Source organism: Phoca vitulina, unplaced genomic scaffold (genome assembly GCF_004348235.1).
Source record: "Phoca vitulina isolate PV1807 unplaced genomic scaffold, GSC_HSeal_1.0 scaffold7, whole genome shotgun sequence".
In the NCBI taxonomy this organism is placed as follows: domain Eukaryota; kingdom Metazoa; phylum Chordata; class Mammalia; order Carnivora; family Phocidae; genus Phoca; species Phoca vitulina.
Window position 1 is genome coordinate 43,839,654 of NW_022589710.1, and position 17,191 is coordinate 43,856,844.

General features: G+C 38.4%; 1 protein-coding gene across 3 annotated transcripts in view; it reads left to right on the forward strand.

Moving 5' to 3' along the window:
• Positions 1–17,191, forward strand: part of PSEN1 (presenilin 1) — a 74,966-nt gene that overhangs the window by 30,098 nt on the left and 27,677 nt on the right. For all 3 annotated transcript variants that reach the window (XM_032405511.1, XM_032405508.1, XM_032405510.1), the window contains 4 exons: positions 6,090–6,343; positions 8,374–8,515; positions 15,411–15,478; positions 16,279–16,499. In XM_032405511.1, the coding sequence (XP_032261402.1) occupies positions 6,090–6,343; positions 8,374–8,515; positions 15,411–15,478; positions 16,279–16,499 (685 nt within the window). The remainder of the gene's footprint in view (positions 1–6,089; positions 6,344–8,373; positions 8,516–15,410; positions 15,479–16,278; positions 16,500–17,191) is intronic.

Below are 17,191 nucleotides of genomic sequence, written 5' to 3' on the forward strand. Positions count from 1 at the left end.
TTTTTCAACATTCCTCTGGCTATTCGGGGTCTTTTCTGGTTCCATACAAATTTTAGGATTATTTGTTCCAGCTCTGTGAAAAAAGTTGATGGTATTTTGATGGGGATTGCATTGAATGTGTAGATTGCTCTAGGTAGCATTGACATCTTCACAATATTTGTTCTTCCAATCCATGAAAAAATGCTCATCTTTTCTAATAATAAAAAATTACACCGTGTTCGCATATTTAACCTATCAGATAGGTAAAAATCCAAGCATTTCATAGCTTACTTTGTTGATAAGGGCTTGTTGAAATAGGAACTCTCCTATATTGCTGATCTTTAAACTGGTACAACCCATACGGAGGGTGATTTGGCAACACATATCAGGATTTTATTTTATTTTATTTTTTTAATTTTTATTTTTTAAAGATTTTATTTATTTGACAGAGACACAGCGAGAGAGGGAACACAAGCAGAGGGAGTGGGGGAGGAGGAAGCAGGCTTCCTGCCAAGTGGGGAGCCCGATGTGGGGCTCTGTCCCAGGACCCTGGGACCATGACCTGAGCTGAAGGCAGACACTTAACGACTGAGCCACCCAGGCATTTTAAATGCGTACCAGGATTTTAAATGCGTATATACTTTGACTCAGTAGTTTCACTTCAGGAAACTTACCCTACAGATATGCTTTGCACATGTGAAATAACTTATAGGGGGCATTCATTGCAGCCGTGTTTGTAAATGACAAAAAGTTGGAAGCATGTTTATAGCAGCAATGTCCACAATAGCTTAAATATGGAAAGACCCAGATGTCCATTGATAGATCAGATGAATGGATAAGGAAGATGTGGGGTGTGTGTGTGTGTGTGTGTGTGTGTGTGTGTGTGTGTGTGTGTACACATATATAATGGAATATTAGCCATCAAAAAATGAAATTTGCCATTTGCAATGACATGGATGGAGCTAGAGGGCATTACGCTAAATGAAATAAGTCAGTCACAGAAAGACAAATACCATATGATTTCACTCATGGAATTTAAGAAACAGGTGATCATAGGGAAAGGGAAGGAAAAATAAGATGAAAATAGAGAGGGAGGCAAACCATAAGAGATGCTTAACTCAGGGAAACAGACAGGGTTGCTGGAGGGGAGGTGGATAGGGGGATGGGATAATTGGGTGATGGGCATTAAGGAGGGTACTTGATGTAATAAGCACTGGGTGTGATATGTAACTGATCACTAAATTCTATCCCTGAAACTAATAATACAGTATATGTTAACTAAATTGAATTGAATTGAATTTAAGAAAAAAAGAAAAAAGCTGGAAGCAAGTTAAATGTCTATCTTTAGGGGATTGGCCTAATAGATTATGATACATTCATATACTGGTTATGTAGCTGGTTTAAAAAGTTTTTTGGGGGGGGCACCTGGGTGGCTCAGTCATTGAGCTTCTGCTTTCAGCTCAGGTCATGATCCCAGGGTCCTGGGATCGAGTCCCGCATCAGGCTCCTTGCTCGGCGGGGAGCTTGCTTCTCCCTCTGCCTGCCGCTCCCCCTGCTTGTGCTCGCTCGCTCTCGCTCTCTCTCTCTGTCAAATAAATAAATAAAAATCTTAAAAAATAAATTTAAAAAAATAAAAAGTTGCTTTTCAAAGAATAAGGATGTACTTTACGTACTGATGTGTAAAAAAATCTCTAACAGACATAGTTAAGCAGAGAAAGTACATTTATTGTACTACCATTTGTGTAAAAAGGGGAAATGAGAATATATATTTGTATTTGCTTGTATATACATCAAGAAACTGCAGAGCATAATGACAGTGGTAACCTGGGGTATTAGACAACTAAATAGTTAGGTGGAAGATTTTTTTTATGTTACTCCTTATTATATTCTTTGACTTTAGAATCATGTGAAAATTTTACCTGTTCAAATAAATTGTATTTTAAAGAAATTGAAACATATAGTCAATTTTAAAAATAGTATCCAAAGTACTGTAAAGAGAAAGGTTGCAGTAAACAGTGCTCTAGCATCCCATATCAGCTTCAAGGGTGGGGCCGGGTGGGGTTGGCTAATGTTCATTATAAACCGGAACATCCAGTTGAGCACTATGAATGAACATATTGCTTCTTTTGTGTTAGACTTACCCAATTAAACTGTTCATGTAGCCCTAATAGGACAGCTGTGCTGCCCTACAAAGAACACAGATTTTGAAGCAAGAGACTTGAATTTGATTCCTGTGTCTACTGTTTTCTGGCCTTGAGATTTTGGACAAATTGTTTTAATCTTAATCTACCAAAACCTCTCAATAAATACAAAGAATAAATGAAATAATGTGAGCGTGCTTTGTAAATTATCAAATAACATACAAAGAGAGCTATTATTATTTGTGTTTTGGTTTATATTGCACAGTAATCAGCCCATTAAGTTGGTCATAATTGTATTGCTGAACATTAGTTACAAACAAAACATTCTTAGCATATGACTTAGTCACCTCCTCCAAAGAAAATAGAAGTATGAATTTCCTCAACTCTCTGCTTTTCAGCTATCTGTCACACTGTGTCCCTGTCCTCCAGAGCCTACATTGCCTTCCTACTGGACTTTGGTCACTCCAATGACTTGTGTTCAACAAAAATTACCTTTCTTACTGAGTGGTGTATATATTTCTACCTTTTGTACTTTGGAATAGTTTCCTTTCCGTTCCTCATAGGGTTTAAGTCTTCGTAAGTATTTTCTGTATGAGGTCAAAGAGTTAATTCCTAATCTCCAGACTGAGATGAAGGGCACCAATTCCTTTGTAAAGCCAACTCTTCTCTCTTCTTCTGTTCCCCTCCACTTATCCCCTACCCTGTTCCATGAGTTATCATCTCCCATTCTTGTATCCTCAATCTCTTCTGCTAGTCCTAACTCTGTGCTTTGACCTGATGAGTATGCTCAAGTCTAACATCCCTAAAAATGTTTTCAAATGTGAATCCCTTCTGTTGTCACATCTTTTATTTTTTTGCTTCAAAGAATGATTGCCTTTAACTTCTCAGTTTCCATTCATTCCCTAGTTCATTATGATTTATGATCTCATTTCCCTCTTTTTCTTTTTTTTAAGATTTTTTTTTTTATTTTTTTATTTATTTGACAGAGAGAGACACAGCGAGAGAGGGAACACAAGCAGGGGGAGTGGGAGAGGGAGAAGCAGGCTTCCCGCGGAGCAGGGAGCCCGATGCGGGGCTCCATCCCAGGACCCTGGGATCATGACCTGAGCCGAAGGCAGACGCTTAACGACTGAGCCACCCAGGCACCCCGATCTCATTTCCCTCTTAACTGTTACTTTTGTAAAAACTTTGGCCAACGTCCCCCTGCTAAATTCAGTGGCTTTTCAGCTCTCGTACTGCCTGACTGTTGATGACACCTCTGAAATGTACTCCTTTTGCTGCTGTGATGTACTGTTCTGGGATTTCTTCCCTCTCCCCTATTTTTCTCTTAATCTCTTTGGCTGGTTTTTCTCCTATCACCTGCTGCTGAAGCTTAGGGGTTATGCACTTCTCTCCTTGGTCATCATCCCACTCTGTTTTTCTTTCCACAGTTGTTGCATTATATAATGACCAAGTCCATACTGTTCTGCTTTCCATCTATACTCTCTCCCTGAGATTTCATCCATTTCCATAACTATAGAAACTAATGACTCCCCCAACAGTACCCTTGGACTTTGCTGCCTGATTGCAGGTACCTCACATTCACCTATCTCCCTAACTAAAATAGCTCTCCTCTCCTCCAGCCCGCTCATCTTCTTGTATTCCCTGCTCAGTCAGTGCCATCTTCACCTTCCCAGTCCCTTATGCCAGAAACCTCAAGATGGTCCTTGACTCCTTCCTGACCATTCACATGTAATTTGCCACAAAGCCCTGTCAGTTCTGCTTCTGAAATATCTTTCTTGTACATCTCCTTGTTTTCATCGCCACTTAGTCAGGTTTCTTTAAAATGAAACGTAATCGAATGTCACTACCTCAACCTTAACAATTTTTATGACTTTTTATTGCCTACAGGACAAAGTCTAAAGTCCTCGGGCATGGCAAATGAGATTTTTTTACAACCTGTTCCTAACCTTTTCCTGCTCCCAGCCCTGACAGACCGTGTTCCCCAGCCAGCTCAGGAGTATTCACTGGTTTTCTGCATAGGCCTTGCTTTTCAATTTCACACCTCTGCACCATTGTCACGTCTCTGCTTGGAGCCCTTTCACCTTCCACTCACTTTTCTCAGGAATCGTATCTTTATGCTGCCTTTCTGGACCACACAGAATGATCAGTCCTGCAGCACTTTATTCATGTCTCTGATATAATATTTATCCTGTTTTAAAGCTAACTTACAATCTTCTTAAGGACAGCATCTAGATCTTTTTAATTTCAGTATTGCCATAGCAAAGTACCTAGAATATAGAATTTTGATAATTATTTATGGGATGAATATATTCAAAGTAAAGTAAAAGAGAACTCAGCCCACACTGAGTCTGCAGAGTTCCCATGTTGTCTTGTGAACAGCACACTGAGAGGTGGTTAAGAGCTTGATTTCTGTAGTTGGCATGCCTGGGTTCAAGCCCTTGCTGTAATGCTTCCTAGCTGTGACCTTTCCCCACCTACAAAGTGGTGATGAAGGGGTGGCTGTGAGCATTTAATGTAAAGCACGTATCACAATCTCCAGTACATTATAATAATTTTAAGCTATTATTAAGAGTGTAATGTATTTTTAATGAATAACAGCAGTAGTTATACTCTGTAGTCAAAAATGAGGTAAAAGAGTGGCATGTTCTCACATGATCTTCCTAAGAGAACCTGTTCTGAACCAAGCTGATACATTTTACCAGCAACAATGACTATCAGTCTGCTTTCCTCTCCTATACTTATCTAGGAGGAAGAGTGCTGTTCTTTTCCTGCTGTTATCTGTCGTTTGTATTATTGTTATTAATGCTCTTGAGATTCACTCTCTCCTTTACAAAAAGTTGAGTTTTAGATATGAACAGTGATACCAAAAAGGAAGTTGAACTTGAAGGGTAAGAAAGGGTAAACCCAGGATAAGGATGGAAGTGGTGTTTGGATTAAGAGACTGGGGAAAGTAGAATCTAAGAAAGGTGCTAGTTTCATTCCGTCATTTGTCAAATATTTATTGTTCCCTCACTCTATACAGGGCAAGGTGGGGATGCCTCTGGCTGGAGGGGCATCAGAATTGTTTAAGGCCTAATTTCTCTCTGTAAAGATTTTTAAAAATCTTTTAAATAATTTTTGAAATAGTTGTAGATTTACATGCAATTGTAAGAAATAATAGATCCCTTGTATATCACTAGAAGGATTTTAAGTCTTACTAATAATGAAGGTGGGGGGCACCTGGCTGACTCAGTTGGTGGAGCATGTGACTCTTGATCTCAGGGTCGTGAGTTCAAGCCCCCCATTGGATGTAGAGCCTAGTTTAAAAAAATTATGAAAGTGAGATAGTTTCTTGTATAACTGGTATGAAATCACAGGTAGAAAGCAGTTCATAATTGTGAAAAAGCTGAGATTACTATGCTTGCAGCTGTAACAAATAAGGTTTCATGCAGGTATCAGTTTTTAAGCCAAACCTCAGAGGATGAGTACAATTGTACTAGGTTGAGAATGGAAGAGGAGAATGAGGTAAACCAAGAGCTAGGTGAGAGGGAGGACCTGGGTTCCTTCACCGAACAGTGGCAGATCATCTAGATAGACATTCATTCATTCATTCATTCATTTAAAAAAGATTTTTATTTATTTGTCAGAGAGAGAGAGCACAAGAGGGGGAGCGGCAGGCAGAGGAAGAAGCAGACTCCCCGCTGAGCAGGGAGCCCCATGCAGGACTCGATCCCAGGACCCTGGCATCATGACCTGAGCCGAAGGCAGACGCTTAACCTACTGAGCCACCCAGGCGCCCCTCATCTAGACTTTTAAATTGCACACCTCTTGTGAATTGATTCTTTCTTGCCTCGAGTTTTTAGAACTCAAGTAATGATGGGCCTCTTCTTAATCTCAGATCTAATTATTCCATTTTCTGTTTTTATAGAATACCTTGATTCTGCTGAGAGTCTGACTTCTTGAAAAAAGTTTCTCTTGTGCTTTTAGAATGACAGTAGAGAACGGCATGAGCACACCAGCGAAAGGCGGAGACGTGGCAACCCTGGGCCATTATCTAATGGACGACCCCAGGGTAACTCACGGCAGGTGGTGGAACAAGATGAAGAAGAAGATGAAGAGCTGACATTGAAATATGGCGCCAAACATGTGATCATGCTCTTTGTACCCGTGACTCTCTGTATGGTGGTGGTCGTGGCTACCATCAAATCAGTCAGCTTCTATACCCGGAAGGATGGACAGCTGTATGTATGAGTGTTTTATTATTCTCAAGGCCGGTCTGGCTTTTCTTTGTAGTGTGTCATCATCACCTCGGAGGCCTCTGCTTTGAAGGGGCACAAAGGCTAGAGAGTTCATCCTCTCTGACAGCCAGAGCAGTTGACAGAATGAGGGATTATTATTTGATGCTTTAAGTAGAGAAAATGAGAGCTACAGAATTCTATTTCATGTATGGTGTCACTGGTTAGGACTGAATTTAGGACAGGGCCATTGGTCCCATTGTTCTTCTGCTGGAACATTCTTTCCTTTTCTAGATTTGATGGATGGATTCTGTTGTCCTTCTCATCTTTGCTTAAATGTTAAGTCCTCAAAGGTAATTTCCCAGATCCTTGTAACAGAATTAGGTCCTTCCCGATATTCTTTCTCATAGCAACGTGTTCTTTTTCACAATATGCAAATATATTATTTATTTACATTATTTAAAGCCTGGTTTCCTTCTATACTGTAAGGCCTATGAGGGCACATTGTTTCTATACAGCTAGTTATGTAATAAATGCTCAACAAAAAAAAGTTGCTAAATGAAAAGATGAAGAATTATTGCAAGCTGGCATTCTCTAGGCTCGTGGGAGGATTGTTGTGTAGATTCTCTAGTGCTTTTGGTATGAGACCTATGCCTTCAAGAAAAATGCTTTGATTCAGATTCACCTAGTTTTGTCTTTGGGACTCTGTAGGGCCCCTATAGGGCTCAAAGTTTTAAATGAATTTTGGAATTTGAATTAGCAAACTGTGTGGCATTCTAAAAGCCAAGCTTTTAATCTTTTGGGAGAAAGGCTAAGGCAAGAATAAAGGGTGGGGGTTGGAGACAGCAGTCAAGAGAGACTGGGGAATATTATCTGTATAGCTTAGAGTTAGTTTTGGCTATATATTATACAACAGGGTTAGCAAGCCATAGTCCACAGGGCAGATCTGCCTGCCACCACCTATTTTTGTAAATAAAGTTTTACTGGAACGTAATCACGTTCATTCATTTGTATATTGTCTGTGCTGCCTTCATACTACAGTGGCAGGGTTCAGTGGTTGCAACAGAGACAATATGACCCAGAAAACTTAAAATTTGTACTCTTTAGTCCTTAACAGAAAGTTTTCTGAGCCTGTTGTAGGAAATCAAAACAACTGGTTTAAACGGTATACATATTTTATCTCTCTCCCAGAGAGTGAGTGGGACAGGGTGGTCAGTCCAGATTGGTAGTATAGCTTCACATTTCCTCAAGGACTCAGGCTCCTTCTTTCCTTTTTCTTTGGCTTCTATCCTTTAGGTTATTCAAGGTTCCTTATTGGTACTGGAGCCCCAGGCTTCAATTCAGACAACAGGAAGCAGGAAGTAGCAGGGGAGAAAAGGACCTAAGACCCATCTCTCAGCAGAATTAACATTAAGCCTTTCTTAGAAGTTCCACACAACATATCCGCTTATAACTCATTGGCCATACTTTGTCTCATGGCCACACCTAACTGTCAGGGAGTCAGAAATAAGGTCTTGTAGCTGGGAACGCTGGAACCTGGAATAAATGTGTTTATGTGAATGAGAAACCAAGGGGAAGATGGGTATGTGACGTTGTATCAAAACAACTCCAGTTGTAGTCACCCTGTAGGTGAAAAAAAAGTAATTGTAAGCCATTATTATATAAGCCACCTTCTTTTGACAAGTACTTGTAGCTTAGGTAGTTTATGTGGTAGAATCCAGTTCTTTAAACAAATCACTAATAAGCTGTGAAGAAAGAACATTTCTTGAGTAATTATTTCACTATAAAGCATCCACTAGATGGAGCTAGTGTCTGGCTCACAAAAGTCCACCTCTCCATATTTTAGATCTCTCCTTTTATTTTGAAGCACTTATTTTAGAGTATAGCTAATTTTCTTAGCTAAAATTCTTGGCTAGATTGCTGAGATGGAAAAAGGTCATTATCAGTTGAATCAAAGAAACAAAACTGGTGTTGGAGAGGGTTGTGGTTTGAGATATCCATTAACACTTACTTTGGGTTTTTGTATTTTATTATAGAATCTATACCCCATTCACGGAAGATACAGAGACTGTGGGGCAGAGAGCCCTGCACTCAATTCTGAATGCTGCTATCATGATCAGCGTCATTGTTGTCATGACTATTCTCCTGGTGGTTCTGTATAAATACAGGTGCTATAAGGTGAGCATGAAACATGGAGCTTTGCTTTCCACCATGTTCTTTTTGTGATTGGGTTTTCCTGTGACATGCCTTACTTGGTCTAGTAGAGAAAAGGGCTATATATTCTAGAACTGATTTAATTTTTAGCTTTTTCCCCCTTATTGTAGAACATTTAAAAAAACACAAAAAGACATAAATGAAAAACAAATATTGTCATATCATATCACATTCTAAATGGTTTTAACTTTTTGATTTGCAGTATACTTAGGACATTGCAGGTTATATCCTAAGACCTTTGTGAATTCCCTCATTCACAAATAGTACTATAGGATATAATTATCCCTATAAAGTAATATAACTTAAAAAATTCAGATTTTCCTGAGTGCAGACCACTAGAGCCTTCTGCAGACACTGATGTTAAATTCATTGGTGACTGGTTATATTCCCATTTCTACATTGGGAGCCATCCATTCCCTCACTGTCTCTCCTGCAGTAGCACTAGTTCTTTCCTTGGGAAATAAGGGCAGGGGAGATTGTGTAGGAAAGACACAGGCCCAACCCTCCCAGCCTCTGCTCCCTTAGCTCACCCTCTAGCTAAGGGATTCACTCTTGAATTTTAGCCACCTGGCACATACTTCATATGCATGCCTCAGAGGAATCACAAATTATTACAAGTCATGAGACTTTAGGGTCTTTTTCAAATAAAATAAATAAATGATAACTTTCCAAATGTTGAAGTCTACTCTGTTTCCTTCTAGTATTTATTTCTCTATATGTTTCACATGGTTAAAATAAAATGTATAATAAATGTGTCCTTTCTTAACTTCTACTTTGGCATAAGCATTTTTCCATATTTAAATTCTCAGAAAATATGTCTAAAGGCTATGTAACATTTGACTCAAGAGTGTATTATAATTTACTTACCCTGATTTCCCTGATGTTGGACATTTAAGTCATTTCCATTTTTTTACTATTCTAAAAAGCTCATTGCTTTTTATATGCAATACCTTTATGGAACTTTTTCAATTTTTCAGATTATTTCCTTAGGGTAAAACCCTCGACACAGAATTTATGGGGCAAATTATCTACATTTTTTTCAATTTTATTTTATTTATTTGAGAGAGAGTGCAAGAGAGCGAGAGAGAGCACGAATGGTGGGGAGGGGCAGAGGGAGAGGGAAAAGCCAGACTCCCCGCTAAGCAGGGACCCTGCCATGGGGCTTAATCCCAGGACCCTGGGATCATGACCTGAGCCAAAGGCAGGCGCTTAACTGACTGAGCCACCCAGGTGCCCCATCTACATATTTTTAATTATCATGGTGTGCAAAATTCCTTTTTTCAAAATGGTAGTATCAGTTTGTACTTAACACTTGTTGTGAATGAGACTGTCTGACCTTACCTTTACCAGCCCTAAATTTTTAAAATTCTGTGCTAATTTTTTTTTTTTTAAAGATTTTATTTATTTATTTGACAGAGAGAGACAGCGAGAGAGGGAACACAAGCAGGGGGAGTGGGAGAGGGAGAAGCAGGCTTCCCGCTGAGCAGGGAGCCCGATGTGGGGCTCGATCCCAGGACCCTGGGATCATGACCTGAGCCGAAGGCAGACGCTTAACGACTGAGCCACCCAGGCGCCCCCCGTGTGCTAATTTTTATAGGCGAAACAAAATGCCTTAATTTGTATTTGGTTAATTACTCGTAAGATAAAATACCATTCCAGTGTTCACGAACTTTAAAATTATGCACAATTTAACCTTGCTTGTTGAACATTGGAGTGGGTGGAAGTGTTAACTCAAGTGATGAGCATCTGCAGTCTGACATTAGCAAGTGGAAAAGATTGAAGACAAAGGGGTCTATGATGATGGGAGGTAGTCATCAATACTCAGAAAACCAAAGAGCAAATGATATAAACCCGTGCTGCAAAGTATTCTCCTCCCCCTGTTTAAATATCCTCATGACAGTTACCTTTCCTGTATATACATGTTTACATGCTAGTTTCTCTGCTTTATTGGACTCCCTTTGTGACTCTTTTCTTTTTAATATTTATTTATTTGAGAGAGAGTGTGTGTACAAGGGGAGAAAGGGGCAGAGAAGCGGACTACCCACTGGGCAGGGAGCCCGATGTGGGGCTCGATCCCAGGACCCTGGGATTATGACCTGAACCAAAGGCAGACGCTTAACCAACTGAGCCACCCAGGCGCCCCTCACTTTGTGACTCTTATCTGGATTATATGCTACTTTCGTTCTTCACATTTTATGGGGAGTCTGTATCCTGTTTAGGGTCATATCCGCACCTGCACACCTTCAGGATGGGCCCATAAGTTCATACCAGTTTTAAAAGCTTGCTTTCTTGAGCTTCCTTTCTGTGATCTCCCTGGTACTTTTTGGTTCTTTTGGATGTCCCTGTTCCATTCCTCCAGCCAGAAACCTGATTTATTTTACAAACGACAGGGACAAGAAGTGGTAGGACAGAGAGAGAAATAAAGGAAGTGCCATCTGCCCCACTTTCTGGGAACTAGAGCTCCTCCCCTCCGTCTGAATTTTAGGCTCCTGCTACCCTTAATACCACCCCCACAGGATTGTTTGATAGCTGGGTGTGAGAGAATGGTGAAAGGAAAAAGCCAAAAACTGAGATTTTTGCATTCTCTTTTGGTGTTAGGAGACCTCTTTCCTGTTGCTTATCCAGAACTAGGCTTTTCCTAGAGCTCTCGCTATCTTGCTAATGCCCGTTCGGGGTTGCATTGAGTTCTGATGGAGGAGGGTAGTACTGGAGGAGAAAACGTAATAATCTCACTTCTAATTCCGCAGCCCATCTGACTCTGTCCACTTGTCAGAGTCCTCACCTAGCGGCTGCATGCATTCTATCCAGCTTTTACGGTTGCATTCGGCAGGGGAGACAGGGTAGATGTGCTTTCACTCCATGGCACCTCAAACCTGTCTTGATATATTTTGGCCAGTTTTGTGCATCTTTTAGTTACATCTCATTTTAGACAGTCTAAAAAGGGTTTATTTTCAGCCACATTTCCACATTTATTTGTTCATTCGTGTTGTTTTGTTTTTTAATGTTAAGTTCAAGTCTTAGCAGGCACAGCCAGTTCTATAGGAACAAGTTGTTTGCTTTGATTCCTAGTCTAAACTAAAAGGAGCTTTTGAGTCAGATATTCAGAAACTTGCCAGGACCTGTTTGGAAATAAACCTGGAGGATTTGTTATGTCAGTGGTTGGTTGTGCAATGTCTGTGAGAAGCACAAGAAGCTAAAAGACCAAACAAACTTGAAGAAGGTAGAAACTGAAAAGGCAGTTAATTATTACATATCATGGTTAGAAATGAAACTGTATAACTTACTAAAGCCATGTGATTTCTGGCCTGGACAGTTCAAGGTTTAGAGGAGATGCTTGCAGGGTTCTGTACTGAAGCAGGGCTCTTTTCTTTCAGAGCCTTTAGCACAGGAAAGCTGAACTAGGGATTTTTGCAAGATGAGAAAAAAGCCTGTTTTACCATCTGATGTTCTAGAAAAAGGGAAGTGCTATTTAGTCATCATCAGAAGAGGCTTTGAATTCAGGTAATAATTCAGAAAATCATAACATCAGTGACCAGAAACCATTATTACAGACAGAGGGCATTTAATATCTTTACAATATGAAGAGCACTTACAAATCATTCAGAAAATTATGAACATGAATGTTATAGAACATTAGAGCATGCAGCTCTTGATCTCAGGGTTGTAAGTTTGAGCCCCGCGTTGGGTGTAGAGATTACTTTAAAAAAATAAAATCTTAAAAAAAAAAAAAGAAAATTATGAACAGCCTAATAAATTTTTAAAAACCCAAGCCAGAGGAATTACAAAGGAAATATAGATGGCCAGGAGAGAGGCAGAGACAGAGATATGTATATATATGTTTCCTCAGTGGTAGAAACAGAAACATATTAAAATAACAAATTAACGTATTTCACCTATTGACTTGGTGAAGATTAATACAGTCTTTTTTCTGTGAAGTCACTAGCCAATATATATCAATAGTCAGTAATTAGAAAAAGTCTGTACACTTTGATTCCATAATTTTGCTTTCATGAATGCAGAAAAATATTTGCATGCTAGGACTTTTATCCTAGCATAAATTATAATTGGAATAAAGTGGAAAACCATAAGTTCCATAAGAAATATGGAATAAGAAAAGGTTAAATAAATAAGGAAAAAAAGGCTAAATAAATAAGAAAAGGTGAAATTGTGGGTTCATCCATATATGTAGAATATTATAATTTACTCATTTAAAAATCATATTTTCAAAATTTGGTGGCATGAGAATGTGTCTGTAATAAAAAAATGTTTTAAAAAGCAGAATGCTAAACTATATTACTTGATTATAATGTTGTTAAAAGGCCTTTATACATGCAGACAGAAAACATGCCTGAAAAAACATGTTAATAATAACTTTGGTTGTCCCTGGTCAGTGGGAATGGTTTTCTTCCTTTAGTGTTTCTATATCTTCTCAGTGTTACACATACATGTTATTTTTGTATTCAGAACAGTGCTTTCTTAAAATAAACACCATCCCCATGTTCCCTCGCTGAGAAAAACAAGGTAAAGAGCATTTCTCAAGAAAGATGAGAATTTCTAGTATTCAGTATTTACTCTGGCTTTTTTTTTTTTTTTTTAAGATTTTTATTTATTTTTTTGACTGAGAGAGAGATAGCAAGAGAGGGAACACAAGCAGGGGGAGTGGGAGAGGGAGAAGCAGGCTTCCCGATGGAGGGCTTGCATCGGGCTCCATCCCAGGACCCTGGGATCATGACCTGAGCCGAAGACAGACGCTTAACAACTGAGCCACCCAGGCGCCCCTTACTCTGGCCTTTTAAGTCGGAGCTTAATACGGAGTACCAGTGTACATCTTCCACTTTGTAAAGCTTTTCTGTTTTGTAATATTTTATATACTTTTTAGTTTTGTAACTTGGATTATCTCTGAAGCTGAGTCTTATGAGCATGATGGGGTGGGATGCCCGCGGGGAGGTTCCTTTCTGCTTAAGCTTTATTGGATTTTCTGCAGATAAAATAGAGTAAGGGCTCCCTTTAGAATATTTGGCTAAAGTTGAATATTTTGAGAGGGGAATGTACAGGTGTCTTTAATTTACTTTGATATATATTAAAAATAAAAAGGATGGAGAGATGTATAGAAATGCTACAAAGCAAGTACAGCAAAATGTGAATGGTAGCTGTAAAATTCTTTAAACTTTGCTGTGTGTTTGAAAAAAATTTTTGTTTAAAGATTTTATTTTTTTATTTGAGAGAACGAGAGAGCACGAGTGGGGAGGAGGGGCAGAGGAAGAGGGAGGCGCAGAACTCGATCCCAGAACCCTGAGATCATGACCTGAGCCAAAGGCAGACGTTTAACCAACTGAGCCACCCAGGTGCCCCTTGAACATTTTTATAATAAATTATTATTTATTTTTGTGGAAGAACACCAGAAATTAAGTTTGTTGTATTCATATAGTCAATTTAGAATATTCGAATGTCCAAAAAGTACCAACTTCCATGTAAAGGCATTCTTTTAACCTTTTCCCAAATTGTACCATCTTATGAAGTTGTTTTAAAGAAAAAGAGGCAGCAAGAATTTTTAAGAAATCTTTTCTTTCAAAGGAATTAATAATTACAGATCACCTTGGGTGATCAGAACAAAACAAGAGAAGATTAACATATATTTTAATCACAACTAGATTTTGATAGCTTAGAGCCTGATTATTGGAACAACTGGATCTGGGAGGTGGGTGTGGGAGATTTTTTTTTTTAATGAAGACAAAATAGTATTCCAGTTAAGAGATGATGTTTGGGGGGTGCCTGGGTGGCTCAGTCAGTTAAGCGTCTACCTTTGGTTCAGGTCATGATCCTGGGGTCCTGGGATCGAGCCCTGCATTGGGCTCCCCGCTCAGTGGGAAGTTTGCTTCTCTCTCTCCCTCTGCCACTCCCCCTGCTTATAGTCTCTCTCTCTCTCAAATAAATAAATAAAATCTTAAAAAAAAGATGATATTTGGAATAGTAAACTTCATTGAAAGATTGAAGCATATAATGGGTGTATCCACCTCAAAATAATTTCAGTTTTGGAAATTACTTGACAAATTTTTGTGCTTCTCCATTCTGTTCTTAAAAACCCCAGGCTCCCTGAGTTGTATAGTATTTTCCCAAATACACCCATTACGTAAAATTACCATTTAAAATGTTCATCTTGTGTAACAGATTACAAAAGTCAAATCTGATTCTCTCATATTCATAAGCTATACGAGTAATAGTAATATTTACATAGTGTTGTATGAATTCTGCATAATAAGGATGGACTGACTTATAAGTGTTCCAAAGAATTTGTAGTATTACTACTTATTAATGAACCATGTAAAATAAACAGAAAGCATTATAATGCTTACTGAAACTTTAGATTCTGAATATTATTTTATCAAACGGCTATGTAACTTAAGGCCTATTTTAAAATACACTTGTATATATACATAAGTCACTTAATGGACTATCTTATTTTCAGTTTCATTGAATTTTATTTTATTCAGTTTATTTCTGTTTATTTCAGAAATACCACAAAATTTTTCCATTGAAAATTTTGCTTCTTTAAAGTTTAAATGTTGACTGTTGGCTCTGTTGAGAATTTATTTTAGAATGCATTATTTTAAAAATTTCACATATTTCTAAAGGAACAAAGGTCTATATATGTCTTGCTGAATTTTCTATTTTCTATTCTGAGTAGTTCAGTACCAAAAAGGTTCCAATATAAGTATGCACTGATCCTGAAGTCAGTTTGAGTTCTGCCATTTGAAAAGAATAACATATACAGAAATAATATATTATTTTTGAAGTAAGAAATTTGCCTTTCTTTAGGGTATGGGATCTGTTAATTATATTGAAATGCTTTCTTTTCTAGGTCATTCATGCCTGGCTTATTATTTCATCTCTGTTGTTGCTGTTCTTTTTCTCATTCATTTACTTGGGGTAAGTGGTAAAATATTTGTTCTGTTTTTCAGAAATTAACTCTGTTTGAGCTATATAACTGTCACTTAAAGCCATGTACTTTGTTGATGAAATACTCTTAAATTATGATTGTTTCCATATGTAGTTTGTACTTGGTATGTTTAAGACTAGTTAGTATTATAAAATAAATTTTTTTTCATGGCTGCACTAAATTTCATTTTATGAAAATAACATCATATGTCCTAGCTATAAAATTTATTGTGGATGTTTAATTTTTCTAATTTCAGATATTTTAAACTAGGGTTTCTTTCCATTGTGGCTTTTTTTTTTTTTTTAAGATTTTATTTATTCATCTGAGAGAGAGCCTGTACACGTGAGGGGGTGGGGAGGGACAGAGGCAGAAGTAGACTTCCTGCCAAGCAGGGAGCTGGACATGGGACTTGATCCCAGGACCGGAATCATGACCTGAGCCAAAGGTAGAGGCTTAACCGATTGAGCCACCCAGGCGCTCCATCCATTGTGGCATTTTAAGTGATATGTGGCCTTTTTTTAGTTTTTGTATTTACTTTTACAGCTATGACCTATGATACTGGTTTCCCAGTTATATGAATGATACAGAGTTTTCTGTTAAAGTAAGCTCAACTTGAGAGAAAAAGTGAATTTAAAGAAAACTGTTAAATAGCACAGTTTGATATAAGATATGGGAAAAATATGAAGGTAGGATATGAATATCTAATTTGAGGGAACCATATTTCTAAACAATGTTTTGATGAAAATTACTGTACATAAATAATTTTAGATCTCTGTTTAATTTTTTTCAGGGAAGTGTTTAAAACCTACAATGTTGCCATGGACTACATTACTGTTGCACTCCTGATCTGGAATTTTGGTGTGGTGGGAATGATTGCCATTCACTGGAAAGGGCCTCTGCGACTCCAGCAGGCATATCTCATTATGATCAGTGCCCTCATGGCCCTGGTATTTATCAAGTACCTTCCAGAATGGACAGCGTGGCTCATCTTGGCTGTGATTTCAGTATATGGTAAAACTCAAGACTGACATTTTGTTCATCACAGAAGTACCTCACTGGTGTGTTTCCCTTCCTTTTCCAGTTATCTTGACTTAGGAAAGCAATAACAGTTACACCTCATAGCTCTTCAATAAATAATTAATTAGCTGTAGTGTCTTTTTCATATAAAGATTTCCATTTTTTTGAGGTTCAGTTCTTTAAAAATGTCTTACTGTCCCCCAGTTTAAGCCAGTGATGGATTAGTGGAAGGATGCATAGACTTCTGTTCAGAAGACTTAGATTTAAATCCTGTCTCCACCACCAACAGTCTTTGTGACGCTAAGAAAAAGCCTGACTCTTTGAGCTTCAGTTTCCTCATTTGGAAAATGGGCACGGTACTTCTCAGAGTTGTAAGAGTTCAGAACCTATGTTGAAAAGCACTAGCAGAGTGCTTCACACACATAAAATGCTCAATTAGTTTTTAAATCAAAATTAGGACACCTACCTTTTATAAGGCAACTTGGGTAGAATTATTCTTTTAAAAATAAAACTTACTTGGGCAGTGTGAGATTCAAATTCATTAACAACGAGTGTCACATGGGTTCCAAACAGTCACAGTGTATCCTTGCCATGAATGACAAAAGCAGCTGTATAGGTGTGTGCTCTCCGGCTGTCACCCTGCATGAAAGCCAGAAAGAGAGCCACTTTCAGAGGTCAGTATGTGG